The sequence below is a fragment of the Ochotona curzoniae genome, unplaced genomic scaffold (assembly GCF_017591425.1).
Source record: "Ochotona curzoniae isolate NIBS_2020 unplaced genomic scaffold, NIBS_Ocur_1.0 scaffold_2453, whole genome shotgun sequence".
Classification (NCBI taxonomy): Eukaryota; Metazoa; Chordata; class Mammalia; order Lagomorpha; family Ochotonidae; genus Ochotona; species Ochotona curzoniae.
In genome coordinates this window covers 14643937-14659376 of record NW_024467094.1, presented here as the reverse complement: position 1 = coordinate 14659376, position 15440 = coordinate 14643937, and the positions used below count along the sequence as shown (strand labels likewise).

General features: G+C 56.4%; 1 protein-coding gene across 3 annotated transcripts; it reads left to right on the top strand.

Moving 5' to 3' along the window:
* Positions 1-867: 867 nt before the first annotated feature.
* On the top strand, positions 868-13709 carry LGALS9 (galectin 9). 3 transcript variants are annotated; one of them, XM_041000624.1, is made up of 11 exons: positions 868-992; positions 5697-5785; positions 7563-7764; positions 9165-9275; positions 9498-9590; positions 11348-11383; positions 11830-11877; positions 12264-12305; positions 12625-12713; positions 12849-13011; positions 13093-13709. In XM_041000624.1, exons 1-11 carry the CDS (start codon positions 954-956, stop codon positions 13237-13239), a joined length of 1059 nt encoding a protein of 352 aa, XP_040856558.1. In that variant the 5' UTR covers positions 868-953; the 3' UTR covers positions 13240-13709. The 3 variants fall into 3 exon arrangements, with proteins under 3 accessions (XP_040856558.1, XP_040856559.1, XP_040856560.1); XM_041000625.1 differs by lacking the exon at positions 9498-9590 and having other exon boundaries at positions 870-992; XM_041000626.1 differs by lacking the exons at positions 9165-9275; positions 9498-9590 and having other exon boundaries at positions 871-992.
* The last annotated feature ends 1731 nt before the right edge of the window (positions 13710-15440 follow it).

The following is a 15440-nucleotide window of genomic DNA, read 5'->3' as shown; positions in this document are numbered from 1 at the left end:
AGCCGGTACACGGGGAGGGAGGGGAAATCAGAAGTTCCTGGGAACACCACCACACTCTAGAAACACGACCCCCACTCTCAGGGATGCTGTTGTGGCATAGCTACTGCCTGCAGCATCAGCATCCCATATGGGCTCAGGTTTGAATTCAACTCTGATCCACCTCCCTGCTCTGGCCTAGGAAAAGCAGCAGAAGGTGGCCCAAGGGCTTGGCCCCTGCCACTCCCATGGGAAACCCGGATGAAACCCCTGGTTCCTGACTTTGACATGGCCCAGCCCTGGCTGTTGTGGCCATTTGGGGAGAGAACTGGCAGATGGAAGAACTCTTCCTCTCCCTTCCTCTCTGTAACTCATACAATAGAGAACTCTGATAACTTCAATAATACAAAAATCATGAAAAAAATCCATTTCCATCATGTTTTTCTTACAAGACACTTCCTGTATAATTCTGACTTCCACATGGATAAAAATGTAAAAGGGATGAATGCCTAAGCATTCTCCACTAGCTCAGGCTGTTGCTGACCATCCAGGCAGCCTCCCGTGTGTCCCCTAATCCCTTTGAGCCCCAGGCCCCCAGTGTGCATAGGGGTGGAAACCTCCTTCCCCAGTGCACAGCCACAGGTTAAGCCCATCCCAGGCAGTATTATCTAGAACTCATAGTCATACTGATGCACTTTGAACCTGTACAAACCTCATGTGACCTGGTCCTAGGGTGGAGCCCGGATGGAATGAGCCATAGAAGGTCCCTGCGGCTGGGAGTGGCCATCTACCTCTCCCAGAGTCTCTCCATACCAGCCTGTCTGTCTCTGCCACACGTCCAGCTGCTCCTGGCTCCTCCCCATTGGCTAGCTGCCACACTGCTTTGGTTTCTATTTCCTCACTAGGTCCCTTCCGGAGCACAGTGCTGCTCAGCTGGTGTGAACGGCAGTCGTGGCTCCGGCAGCAGTGAGGAGACCATGGCTTTCTACCGTGCCCAGCCTTCCTATCTGTATCCAGTGAGTTCTGGGGTTGCAGCCACGGGCCTCTGGCGGGTCTGGGTTAAACTTCGGGCTCTAGGGAGGGTGGGGAGTCAGCATGGGTGGGATGATTATGTGATGGTTTAGAGAGAGAAGAGCAAGCCAGTTCCTGGGGAGGGGAGCAGCCTATCATAGCTCTGGGACACTAACTTAGGAGATGGCCTGCCTGGAGTCAGCTGACTGACCTCAGACAAAATAAGTTCTCTGGGCCTCAGTTTCCATATCCATAAAGTAGGGATAATACTCAAACCCATCTCCCCACGTTGGGGTAAGGATAAAGTGAGGTCTGGCACATTGGACAGTAAGCACTCTACAGGGGGTGTTGGTGTCAGGACTCTGGGGGCCATGGGGAAACCTCCCCAGGACATGTCTGTGCTGGGACCACTGGGGGTAGGGGAGTTTACATGGCAAGGCTGGGTCCAGGGTCTCAGAATTGAGAAGGGTGCAGGGACTGGCCCATCCTTTTGCATCTGTTTGCCAATGTCAGTTCCGTCAGCAGATGGCCTGCTGTAAACCCTCTAAGGTGTATTGTCCCCTTCATATGTGGATCAACCGAGGCCCAGAGAGGTGAAGCCATGGGTCAAATGACTCCAGTGGGTAAGTGGCAGGAAAGGCAGGGGACCTGGTTTGCCACCAGCAGAGGGGGTGCCCAGGGACACAGCAATAATAGGAAGAGGCAGAAAGCAGCAGCTCTAGGCTCAGGGTCATCTGAGGGTCTCATGCTCCAGGCCAGATCTGTAAGGAGGCTCCTCTTGGCCAAGAACTTCCCTGATGGCCTGAGCAGGTGCTGGAAAGGGGTGAGTTTTGGCTTCTTTGCAGTCGCCACTCTGGGGGTCCCATAGGTGGGACTTATGCCAGGTACACAGGGAGCACCACCCAAGGAGTCTTGGGGACAGGGGCTCCCACCTTGGCTGCATGCCTGCTCCCTGATTATCCCAGGACCCAGCGTTTGATATCTCAGGTGATTTGCATTCACTTTCTTAATTGTGGAAAGAAGAGGAAAATTCCCCGCTGTGAACAGGAAACAGTAGGCTCCAACAGGGCCAGCAGGCTAGAGGGTGAACAGAGGTGGCAGAGCCATAAAAGACCTGGGGGGAGCCGCCCCCGGGGCCTCCCTTGGGCGGTGGGAGCCCTGCGGCTGCACATTGCTGCAGGGTCACAGTCAGAGGGCCAAGGGGAAGTGGTCACCACAGTCCAGATGGGACCCAACAGGGGATGTGGGTGAGACAGAAATAAAGATGTTCTGTGCTTCTCCACGGGACACATGTGGTGTGGCCACCAAAATCCCAGCTCACTGCTGTGTGACTCTGGTGAGGTCTCCTTAGCCAGGTGTGAGAGAGGATGAGCAAAGCTAGGAGGAGGGGCTTGGAAGGCCGGCCAGCTCCCAGGACAACACCTGGGCCACTGAGTCCAAAAGCAAGCTGCTCACATGCTGGCCTGCGGGAGCTGGCCTCGCTGTCTGGGCTTCCAAGGAAGGAGAGTGGGGTGGAATGGGAGCAGCCAGGAGCAAGGAGCACATTCTGAGCTCTGGGCAGAGGGACTGGCTCAGAAAGCCACTCTGCCCAGGCCAGTGCAAACCAGGGGCTTTCCTCTAAAAACATCTCAAATATCACAGCCCTGCTGGAACTGGATCACAGACATACAGACCGGCTGAGGGACACGTCCCTGCTGCTGCCAATGGTGGGGAAAGGACCGCAGGCCTATGTAATCTCAAAGCCAGGGCAAAGCTCCAGTGGGGCCCCAGAGTCTCCTTGCTGGCAGACACGGGTCCAAATTCCACAGCAGAATTTGTCAACTGAGACAAACGGATCCCTTACCATCCTGGAGGTCACAGGCCAGCAGCAAAGCTGCTTCCCTCTGAGGTAGACAAGGCAGGGTCTCCCGGGGGCAGTCTGCAGGCCTTGGCCCAGGCCACTCCCGCCTCTCCCAGGGATCTTCGTGGTTACCTTGGACAATTCAAACAACCCAGGATGCTGCTCCTGTCTCAAGATCCTTAATTTCATCATAACTGCCAACATCCCCATTTCCAAGCGCGCTTACAGGGAGAGAGGGAGGGCCCGAGGGAGGGGTTGGGCAGTGGGCATTACTCACCCCACAGTCCCTTCTGCACAATCGGCCCGTGTGGCCAGCTTGCTGTCGATTCCTCCACAGACATTCTATTTGCAGATAGATAGATTCATGTACACAGGCCGCCCCCACCCACTGGGTATACAAATGGCAGCACCGGGGCTCAATGTACTTCCTCCTTTTTAAAAAAAAAAAAAGAAAGAAAAAGAGAAATCTTCCAATGTTGAATGCTAATTCACTTCCCAAGATGGACCAAACAGCCAGGGCTGGGCCAGGCCAAAGTAGGAGCTTCTTCAGGGTTTTCCACATGCACGCAGTGGATGTGTAAAGACTTGGGCCATCCTCTGCTGCTTTCCCAGGCCATTTGTTAGGAGCTAGATCAGCCAGGACACAAACGGGCATCCACATAGGATGCCAATGTCACAGGGTTTACCCACAACACCACAACACTAACCTTGAACTTCAATTTCAAATATAGCTTTTCAGAATTGGAGGACATGTTAGCACTGCATTAGATGTTCAGGTGGAGTGGAGTGTAACCTTGGAAATGAACCTGTAATATACCGTCCCTATGATCTGCGCCCTTTCTTCCTCCACAGTGGCTCTCCCTGCATGACCCCACGTCCCCTTCACTCTGCTCTCCCTCCTTTATGCCTTGATGTGAGTACGCTTCAGGACAGGCTGCCTGCTTCCCACAAGTGTGAGGGGACTTCCAAAAGGCAGTAGGAAACACAGATTAAAAGATGAATTGGAGCAGGTATCTGGCCTAGCAGTCACGGGACCACATTCCCTACTGAGTCCCTGGATTTTGGTTCCTGATGCCAGCTTCCCAGGAGGCAGCGGGGATGGCTAAAGTGCTTGGGTCCCTGCCAGCCACTTGGGAGACCTGGCTGGAGATCCCCAATGCCTGGCTTCCACTTGGCCTATTGTGGACAACTGGGATGTAAGCCAGTGGGTAAGAGCTCTGTTTGTGTCTCAAAACAAAACAAAACACAAAACAAAAAACCCAACTTCACCACAAAACAGCTTTGAAATTCTAATATAATCTTTTCTGTTCCTTTGTTAAAGTCAGAGAGAGAGAGAAAGAAAAAGAGAGAGAAATCTTCATCTGCTGGTTCACTACCCAAATGGCCCACATAGCCAGGGCTGGACCAGGCCAAAGCCAGGAGCTTCATCAGGGGCTCCCACGTGTGTGGCAGGCTCCTAACACTTGGGCCAACCTCACTGCCTTTCCCAGGTCATCCCCATGGAGCTGGATGGGAAGTGGGGCAGCCAGGATATAAGCTAGCATTCCTATGGGATGCCAGCATCCAAGGCAGAGGCTTTACCAGCTATGCTCCAACACTAGCTCCAACTGTTTGTTTTTTTTTTTTAAATATTCATGTTTCATGAATCTTTGAAGATCTATGCATGGAGTCCAGATTTTGCACCCAAGTATAATTAGGTGAGGTGTTGTGGCACAGCAAGATAAGCTGCCACCTGGGATATCCACATTCTCCCATATCAGAGTTCTGGCTACTCTGCTTCAGATCCAGGTTCCTGTTAATACACACCCAGGGAGGCAGCACAAGACAGCCTGAGGACATGGGCCCCAGATGGAGTGCCAGTCTCCTGCCCCTGGTCTGGCCCAGCCTGGCTCTTGGGGGCACTGTCGGTTTCTCCCTGAACACCTACCCCACTACAGCTCCTCCAGGCCTCCTGTTAGTTTCTGTAGATAGCTGACCTAAAGGAGATGCTAGAAAAGAGGTGACCAACTTGAAAACCATGACAATAATCTCAGAGAACAATGCTTCAATGCAGACTGCAGAGGCCCCTTGGCTATGGGCATTCCGGAAGCTTTGAAAGTCTGGAAGCAGAGGCAGGCATGTGGTCTAGCAGCTAAGATGGCCTTATCAGAGGTCTGGGTTCAAGTTCAGGGCTGGCTCCCAGCTCCGGACTTGCTAATTCAGACCTTGCGAGGCAACAGCGGTGCCACAGGCAGCTGGACCCCTGCCCCCCACAGGGAGACCTGGCTGGTGTTGGCACTTGGGCCAATGTCAACTCATTCTCATTCTTTCTCCTCTCACCTTCACCCTAAATAGGAAAATGTTACAGAGAGAGGGGTAGAGTAGCTACTAGGAATTTTGTTCGGAAAGATCAAGGTAGGTGGGCGAGAAGTGGGCAGAGAGGCACCTGCTGGGCTCCAGTCTTGGTCACAGACTGTTTCACCATCAAATCATCGACTGTGTGTATGTGTGTGTGTGTGGAGCGGAATTATCCTTATTTTACAGATGAGGAAACAGAGGCAGAGAGAGGTTAAACAAGCTTCCCATGATCACTCAGGAGTCTCCTGACTCCAGATCGACATCTCCCCATGACTCAATCCTCCTGGGCAGAGGAGGAGCCACAAAGTTGCCCAGGGAACCAGGGAACCAGCAGAGGAGGGACTACCCACGAGAGAGGGCACTACCCCAGGGCCTAGCAGTCATTTCCACATGGTAGAGCCGCAAGAGGGGGTGTTGTGAACTCAGGGTTGGCAGAGGGATGAGAGCTTGGCTCAGGGCACTAGGTCAGGCCTGGTAGGGGTGTGTGGGTAGGTGCATTGCCAGCTGACCAACAGCCCCTTTTCCCCCACAGGCTGTGCCCTTTACTGGGGAAATCCAAGGAGGCCTGCAGGATGGACTTCAGATCACGGTCAACGGCTGTGTGCACCCCGGCGCCAGCAGGTACGTGGCGGGCCTTTGTGGCCACTGGGCCTGGGAGCTGGGGTGGGCTCCACCAGCTGCCTTCCAGCTCGTGTGTGTCCACCTGTACCACCTGGCGCCACTCCACAAAACCAATCACACCAGCCAGGCCACTGACAGACTCCACAGCTAGGGGGCTCCTGGAAGACTCCTGGCCTGTACCTCCACCTCCCAGCCTAAGCAGAAACACAGAATGCCCTACAAGTCACACCAAGGGCACGGGACATGGAGCTTTGCACAACCCAGGGCTCCAGAACTCCCTTGGTTTCCTGTAACAGGGCCCTTCATTTTGCTAATGTGGAAGTAGTTCGAGTTCAGCTGAAGTAATTCAGTCCCTATTGGTTTCAAGGTCCTTTCTGGAAAACACTGCTATTTCAAAATATCACCATCTTATCAGTGCAGGCGGCCTCCCCTCTGTCCCCACCTCTCCCAGGCGGGCTGTCTGGGAGCAGCCAAGGGTTCCCTGGTGACCCCAGGGGCTGTATGGGCTTCTGACCTGTACATGGGCCTGGCCTGCCTCTGTGAAGGAGGCCACAGGTGTGTTATGGCCCTCACCTGGTCGGGCTGGCGTCTGCGGGGTGTCTGCCCTCTGCACTCTGGCCGAGGTGGTCCTGTCAGTGGTCCTGTCGTTGGAACGCCCCGGAGCCCCTTCACGCCTCTCCCAGGTCCTTGCTCCACTTCAGCTGGGCCGTCCCGGTTCGAGGCGCCATTCCTCCTCCCTCACCGCCGCCTCTGGACTAGGCATGGAGGGGCCCTGGGTGGCTGGCAGTTCAGTGGGTTAGCCTGGGCAGCCCGCGGGGGTCCCAGGGAAGCAGGACTTGAACTTGTTCCACGCGAGGTTGGAGGAGGCTGAAGGTGACACAAACGCCTCCAGGGAGACCCTCCGCTGGAACTTGGTTGGGATGGGAGCAGGAAGCCGCTAGGGATCGGCAGAGCGGCTCTCGGGCGAGCTCCTCTCGTGCGCAGGCTCGGGCAGGGCCTGCTGTTCTCACTCCTCCTGTTATAGGTCCCACCTGTGCCCAGGGACGGTCAAACGGAAGGACCCCTGAGGAGAGGGGTGGGGCTCAACCTGTACTTACACCAGGGGCTTCATCTGCTCTCACACACCCACGCACGGCCCCGCAGGACTGTCCCCCACAGATGGCCTCCTCATGTGGGTGGAGCAACTTGGGGATCACGCAGTCCTGAAAGCACAGAGCAGGCCTCTAAGCCCTGGCCTGCCTGGCCTGGGGCCACCACGTTCACACCTCACATGTTCTCCAAAACACACGGCAGCCTACACTGGAGGGGGTCTGGACCCACACAGAGGTGGCTTTCATGCCAAACACCCCCCTCCTACCGGGAGGCCTTCCCTCCCCTCTCCCGCCCCCATTTCACACCCTCTTCAGGCCTGTTCTCTCTCCCAGGCTGAGGCCCCGGCTGACCTCCCCAGCCAGGGTGTGCCAAACGCCACAGGCTCTCTGCAGGTGTGCTAGAATCCTCTGCCCAGAATGGCCATTTGCCAGCATTCCCAGCATCTGTGCATCCCAGGACAGGTGCTACCACTTGCCCTCTTCCTGCTTTCCACTCTGAGAAAATCATACTGCAGGTGCAAAAGGCAATCATTGCTCTAAAGCCACTGGGTGAGACAGAAGGAGGCCCAGGCACCACCGAGGGGTTGCCCGGCCAGTGGGTCACAGGCCTGAGGCCGCGGGTCTTCCGCAGACAGGCAGACACGTGGCGAGCTGTGCCGCAACCACCCCGGTTTCCCTCTGCCTAGGTTTGCTGTGAACCTGCAGGCTGGCTTCAACGAGAATAACATCGCCTTCCACTTCAACCCGCGGTTTGAGCTGGGCGGGTATGTGGTCTGCAACACGAAGCAGAACGGCCAGTGGGGGGCGGAAGAGAGGAAGATGAGCATGCCCTTCCAGAAGGGGGTGCCGTTCGAGCTGTGCCTGCTGGTGCAGAGCTCCCACTTCACGGTGAGCCCGCTGGTCCCCGCCTGCCTCCTGCTGCCAGTCTCCAGCCCTGCCAACCTGGGGAAGGACCTCTGAGTCATTGCGTTCCTTGAGATGAGGCCTTGTCGCAGCCTCAAGTAGATGCCAGGAGCGTCTTCTGGAAAGGTGACGCCCGTGACTACGGGCACCTCATATACCTGCAGGTGCACTTGTCGCTTCATTCACTCTCTAGTCGTCCCTGACGTACATCACCATGCTGCTTTTTGGTCTGGGTGCATTTTTGTATAAAAAGGTAAATTGATTTATTTGAAAGGCACATTCATCTTTGATTCACTCCCCATAGTGGCACGTCAGCTAATACCGGACTAAGCCAAAGCCAGGAGCCTGGAATTCCATCCAGGTCTCCCAAGGACTCTGGGCTGTCCTCCTCTGCTTTCCCAAAGCATCAGCAGGAAGCTGGATCAGAAGTGGAATAGTGGGCCCTGCACGGTAGCCTAGCGGCTAAAGTCCTCCCCTTGCATGTGCCAGGATCCCATATGGGCACCAGTTCTAATCCTGGCAGCCCCACTTGCCATCCAGCTCCATGCCTGTTGGCCTGGGAGGGCAGTGGAAGACAACCCAAAGCCTTGGGACCCTGCACCCACCTGGGAGACCCAGAAGAGGCTCTGGGCTCCTGGCTTCAGATTGGTGCAGGTCTGGCCTTTGCAGCCGCTTGGGGAATGAATCAATGGATGGAAGATCTCTGATTCTCCTTTTCTCTGTATATATGACTTTCCAATTTTAAAAAAAGGCAACAATGTTTCTTTGAAAAAAAAAAAAAGTGGAGCAGTGTGAGATTCAAACCAGTGCTCATATGGGATGCCGGCATCACAGGTGACAGCTAGCGTGCTCTGCCACAACACCAGTCCCATGGTGCCTTACTGAAAAGCCCAGGTTAACCCCATCCCTTGGCAGCAGCCACTTCTCCCCTCTAGGTTCCTGGTAACCTCTACTTGTTTGCTACCCTGCTCCAGCGTTCACCCAGATTTCACAGTGAGGTTTGTCAGCCACGGCCAAGTCATTTTTGCCAGCAGAGTGGTGTCCAGGTGTGGGGAACTGGGTAGGGTGCGTGTGTCCGTGTCCTTGCATTTGACTTGTCCCCTGGGAGCACTGCTCCCTGCGTATATTTTTATGCATGTATAAATAACACCCTGGGTGAACTCTGATTAGAAAGGCAAACTTTGCCACAGGCAAACGAGCAACCATAAGAACTAAACACCGGCCCCTAGAGCCAGGCAGCGACCGGTGGGTGTCCTTCAGGGCCTGCACCCCTTCAGGACGGCTGGTGCTGTCCCCCAGGAGATGCTGGGTGTGCAAACCACAGCCAGGGCTTTATTTCTAAAAGCAGGGGCTTCCTCACCAACCCACACACACTCTTTCGGCAGGTGACGGTGAACGGGATCTTCTTTGTGCAGTACCCACACCGGGTGCCCTTCACCAGCGTGAATGCCATCGCTGTCACTGGCTCTGTGCAGCTGTTCTACATCACCTTCAAGGTCAGATTGTTCACCCGGAACCTGGCCCAGGGATTGGGGTGCAGGACCTGAAGGTCCCAAGCTCAGCCTCCCCAGATACTTGGGGAAGCACCAATTCCTTTGCCCTGGTGTCTGCCACCCTTGTCCTTGGTCACCGTGTCCGTCCTCATGTCCTGTCTCTGTCCAGAACACTGCATGTGCCTGTATTAACGCTTCTCTCGTGGCGCCCCTTGTGTTTAACAGAACCCCCACGTGGCCCCTGCCCAGCCTGTCTTCTCCACGAAGCAGCCCTCCCAGCGGCTCCGTTTCCCCAAGTCTCAGGGGCGCAAACCCAAAGTGAGTGGACCGTGGAGGCCTGGGGAGGCTAAGCAGGAAGGATGGAGGGCCAGAGAGGCTGGGGTGCTTCGTCTCGGCACCCACAGGCTCCCTCGCCCCTCCCCCGCTGCTGTTTAAAAAATGTACTTCCTTATTTTATTTGGAAAAAGACAAAGAAACATATACAAAGATGAGAAAGGCAGAGAAAGAGATCTATCTGCTGGTTCCCTCCCCCAAATGCCCACATCACTGAGCTCTGCCCCCCACTGTCCCTCACACTCACCATCGTGTGACATGCCTAGACACACATCTGATTTCACCCCTCCCTGCCCTGCCTCACTTACAAGTCTTGTTTATATATATATATATATATGTATGTATTGAGATGTGTTTATTTACCTGAAAGGCAGAGTTACAAAGAGAATGGCACTTGCTGGCTCATTCTCTAAATTGCACAACGGCCTCAAAGCCCGGAGTCTGGGACACCATCCAGGTCTCCCACATGGGTTCAGGAACCCAAGCACTTGGGCTGTCTTAGCCTGTTTTCCCAGGTGCTTTAGCAGGGAGTTAGGTTGGAAGTGGAGCAGCTGGACTCAAAGCTATGCTCTAACATGGAATGGTGGTGTCGCAAGCAGCTGCCTGCCCCACTGTACCACAAAGCCAGCTCCAAACCGTGCTTACAAACTTTAAAATCTCTAAACCCCAGATTCCCAGTAGGACATCTGCAATCCTCCCCAAAAGCACCCTTTCCCTTCTGGGTCGCACCACCGCCATGCTCACACGGCCTGCACTGCCCCCTGGAGACCCGTGGATCACATTGCCCCCGCACATGCCATCCCACTCTGCCCCCAGCATGCTCCCAGTTGTCCTCCCCTGCCCTGCTTGAGTGCTGCTTCTCTGGGCACAGGTCCCTCCATGTCCCCATGGCCTCTGCACGTGTCTGTGCCGTAACCACGTCCATGCCCTGTGGTAACCGTGTCTGCTTGTTTGTCTCGTGGCCCCCTGCCTCCACCACCTTCCCTGTGCGCTGGGAGGCCTGGGACTGTGGCTTGTTCATTGGTGTGCCTGCAGTCCTTTGCATAGGAGGACTCACGGATGAACAGGGCATGTCATTCACAGGGCAGGCAGGTGCTCAGCCAAGGCCACAGCAGTCTGCTGGGCATGGCAGGATCTGGGAGGGGAAAGCAAGCTCTCCTCCATGGCCACTCAAGCAGTGGACACTGGGAGAGGGAAGCCCTGTCTGCACAGCCATCCCGTGGCCCAGCTTGGTCCCAGCAGGGCACCTGCCCCAACATGGGTCAAGCACTAAGGGACCTTGGCTGGGTAGTCCAGCGTTGGTCCAGGCTTCGTGTGTGTGTGTGTGTGTGTTGCAGTCACACAGCACAGGGCACTGTGTGCAACTGCATCACGTGCTCCCTGGAGAGCCTGGGCAACTCATTCAAGCTTTCAGGGCCTTGCCAGTTAAGCGGGGACCCAGAATGTTTTGCTTGTGGGGAAGCACGTCCACCAGGCCTTCAGGAGCTTAGGGTGCAATGGCTGTGGGAAGCCCCCCTGGCGCCCTGCGTGCCCTTGTTCTGGGCGCTAAGCCGAACATCGCAGCCTGAGCCTGGCATGCCATCCCTACTCCCAGGAGGAGCCAACAGGAATCTTCCTCAGCCCCCTTCCTGGTCTCTGACATACCTGGGGTTGGGGACAGGAAGGAGGGGAGCCTGCCTGGAGTACAACATCATCTCCTACCCAACAGTAACTAACATTTTGGTTTTTCTCACTCCTTTCAGCCTTCAGGCAGTGGCCATGCCAACCTGAACCCTGTTGTAAGTCTCTGGCTCTCAGTGGGTCCTTATCCCTTGGGGTCTTCTGGTGGTTGGACAGGAAGAGGCAGGGCCATGCATCGGTCCCTCCCACAGGGAGGGTGACGCTGGGGCGGTACACCCCCTGACCACTAACCTGGCCTGGAAGATGCCGGGAGCTGAGCGTAAGGATGGTTGATTGATCCTTGAATTGCCACTTGATTGACCAAGGTCTCACATTCATTTCTCTCTCCTGTTGAGCCCAGAGAAGTTTCTCTTAAGAAGATAGAAGGGCCAGAGGTCACGGCTGTCCAGGCAGTCCTTGTGTCCCTTCACAGCCTGCAGAAACTCCTCCATCTACCTGTGGGGATGGGGGTGGGAGGTGTCTGCTCAAGGTGAACTGCCTCAGAGGAGTGCCCCCATCAAGGCGCCCCCTGGTGGTCCTCACTGGGACTGTCTCTTTCTTCCAGACTCCGACAGTCTTGCCCCCCATGGCACAGAGTCCTCAGATGTTCCCTGTAAGTTTGAACCCTCCGCTGGGCTCCCAGTCCCACAGCAGCCACCTTCCCTGGGAGCCATGGGGTCAGGATAGTTTAACAAGGAGGGGGGGACCACAGAGGTTGGACCCCCTCTCCCCGCTTCAGGACAACAGCCTGGGCTGAAGGGTGGGCTGCCCCTCGAGGACAGCAGGGACCCCAGGCCCCAGCGTCTGCACAGGGCCCTGTTACCTGAGATGTCTCTGCAGCCTAGGGAAGGGCAGAGGGGCAGGTGACTGTGACGCCTTGTCCCAGCAAGGCGGCCGTGACAGAGGCCAGGAGAGTGCCAGGGCTGAAGCTTCAGGACCACCCCTCCCCAAAGCAACCCCTCTAGTGGATGGGTAAGCTTCTTGGTCTCTCTCCAACAGACTCCTGGAATCCCACCAACAATGTACCCCAGCCCAACCTATGTAAGTGACTTCTTGGGGAAGGGGCAGGGGTGACCTCTGACCCTGTGTAGTTCAGAGCAGCTCTGTGTGGAGCTGAGCAGTTGCCATAAGACAATGCTGCAAGGCGCTTTCCACTCAGTGTTTCCCTTCACCCTGAGTGGACTCCCTGGCCTTCGCTTCCTGCCCCAGATACCTGCCCTGGTACCTGGCCCAATCCTGTCACCTTGGGGATGCCTGGCAGGTTTTCCCAGATGCTGCCCTCTCAGCCCCCCTGGCAGTGTGTGATCACAGAAACTCCGGGGCACCACTGACTGACCTGTCGCCCTCTCCTCGCCCGCAGCCCATGCCTTACTTCAGCAGTATCCCAGGTGGGCTGTACCCATCCAAATCCATCATTGTGGTGGGTACCATCTTGCCCAATGCCAAGAGGTGAGCTGGGGATGCCTAGGCCTGGCATTGAGGACCGGATCCTCTGAGATCACCTGGGCCAGGCTGCAGGGCAGAGGGAGGGGCTGTGCCCCTGGCCCAAAGAGCAGAGAGGACTGTGAGCCACGCCCACCCCAGGTTCCACATCAACCTGCGCTCGGGAAGCGACATCGCCTTCCACCTGAACCCCCGATTTGACGAGAACGCCGTGGTCCGTAACACCCAGGTCAGGGGCTCGTGGGGGTCCGAGGAGCGACAGCTACTGCGGCCTATGCCCTTCCGCAGGGGCCAGAGCATGTCGGTGAGTGCTGTGGGGCGAACGAGGCAGGGTGTGCTCGGGGCTGGAGACCCTCCAAGTGCAAACATGGGCCTCTCTGCCCAGGTGTGGATCATGTGTGACAGCTACTGCTTCAAGGTGGCTGTGGACGGTCAGCACCTGTTGGAGTACAACCACCGCCTCAAGAACCTGGCGGCCATCAACAACCTGGAGGTGAATGGTGATGTCCAGCTGACCCACGTGCAGGCCTAGACAGGCCCCTGGCGACGAGGGCTGGGACATGCATGCCGCTGTCTGGGCTGCCTCACTGCCACCTCCTGCCCCCTGCCTGCCCGTCCAAGGCCCTGCTGCTGTGGAATACTGGCCTTGGCTAGACTGACTTCTGGCCATGGTCAGCTGGTCTGGGAAGAAGGGTGTAGCTGCGGGGAGAAGGCAGGTGGAGTCCCCCTACCCCAACCCTGCCCAACCACCTGTAAGGAGGGACCTGGCAAGCCTCCCATCAGGCCACTTTCTCCTGTCACCCATTCAGCTGCACTGCCATCCCAGGCCACCAGCTGTCTGCCCCATGGCCTCCCTGTCCTCTGGCCTTTTGCCTTAATCCCTCCTCTTGCCCCACAACATCCTGCAGGCCTGCCGTGGACCACAGCTTTCTCAGGAGTGGACTTTTTCTCTCTCCTGTGTACTGGAAATAAATGTGCTTGTTGGAGCATAATGCAAAGGGACCACGGGCTCCTGAGTGTGTTTGGAGTCTGTGGAGGGGAGTAGGAGGACAGAGGCTGGGTCCTCCCAACAACTCCATCTCCACCCTAGGCTGCCAGGGGAGCCAGTCAGAGCACTGGCCTCCAGGGTGCGAGTAGCTGGCACAGGAGCCCTGGTGAGGGGCCCAGGTGATGGGGAGGCGAGTGTGGGTCACCCCCTCCAACACTCACGGTGGAGGACAGTCCCTGACTTGAAGGATTTAGACGGTGGACACATCACCAGCTATGAGATGTAACTCTTGAGACACAGAAAGGGAAGAAAGGGACAGAGTTCCAGCTGCAGGGTCACACTCCCCTCGTGCTGCAGTGGGTGGGGCTAGGCCGGGCCTCAAAGGGGTAGCCTCAGTTCAGATACTTGAGCCAGCACCTGCTTGCTTCCAGACTGGGCACTACCCAGAAGCTGGAGTTGGGAGTAGAGCCAGGCCTTGAACTCAGACGCCCTGAGATGGAAAGCCCACCCTGCCTCCCCCAACTCCATGGTACTTAGCGGCTGAGTCCGAGGCCAGTGCTTAGGGGTCCACGAGGTCATGGGCAGAGCCCCTGGGCTGTAGTCTGGCGGCTTTCTCAGGGGAGGGATGGTGCCTGGAGACAGACCTGTGAGCTTCCTACCTCAGTGCTGCCTCGAGACCCTACCAAGGTCACTACCGAGGACGGTCACTTGGACCCTGACCCCAAACAAATCTCTCTGGTAATTTACCTAACCTCCAGTGTGTGACAGGCAGTAGAAATGGACTGAGAACACTGGATGGACCTTAGACACATCCCACCCTTCTGACAAGGGTGAGGACTTATACAGGTCTCTGAGGGGCCACCAGCGAGGGTGAGGATGGGAGAGGCAGGGCCAGGAGAGGCCCATGGGGAAGCAGTGGCAGTGAGGGCATGAGTGGGGATGCGGACTCCGTGTATGGGATGTCCCAGCCCCAGGATGGTGTGTATCCATGGTACCCGTTTCCCAGGGACTTCCAGCAGCCACATGGCTCAAGAGCCTTTTAGGAACGTGGGCACTCAGCCCTGCACCCCTCAGTTTGAACTTTAACAAGACCTCAAGTAGGAACAGCCTTGGTTCCTTCACTGACACTCCCGATCCGGTGGCTCAGGGGTGTGGCTATGTGAAATCAGACCCCACACGCCAAACCCTTGGCAAGGTGCTCCGTGGGAGGGGAGGCACAGTTCGGGGCCCCTCACCCTCCAACACAACACCCCATCTTCTGCTCCTGTCCCTGGCACCCAATTCAGACAAGCAAGACAGGGCCAGTGCGCCCCCTGGTGGGCGATCTTTGTCCAGACTATGACACCACCAGCCTCCTCTTAACTAGCTGGCCCCGGGCAGCTTTCCTTACAAAACACATAACATCACAGGATGTGGTTAGAATAAAATGCATTTTATTTAAATATTTTGTCAAGGAACCATAAAGGAAAATCCCGAGAGGCGCCTTGGGAGCACTTTGGAGTGTGTGTGTTTTAAATACAGAGGCATAAATAACTTACAGCGGTGCCTGGTGGCCACTAGGAGGTGCAGTCAGAAGAGGGTAGGGTTCCACTCAGGTGCGAGAGGCGACCCCAGGCCCTCATTACTCACTTAGGTGTGAAAGGCGACCCCAGGCCCTCATTACCCACTCAGGTGCGAGAGGCGACCCCAGGCCCTCATTACCCACTCAGGTGCGAGAGGCGACCCCAGGCCCTCATTACCCAAGG

Bases quoted from the DNA above. Each gene is read 5' to 3' on its own strand.
- LGALS9 (XM_041000624.1), top strand. From the start codon at position 954: ATGGCTTTCTACCGTGCCCAGCCTTCCTATCTGTATCCA. The intron at 9,276-9,497 runs GTCAGATTGTTC...TGTGTTTAACAG, and splicing joins TGTTCTACATCACCTTCAAG to AACCCCCACGTGGCCCCTGC. The intron at 9,591-11,347 runs GTGAGTGGACCG...CACTCCTTTCAG, and splicing joins CTCAGGGGCGCAAACCCAAA to CCTTCAGGCAGTGGCCATGC.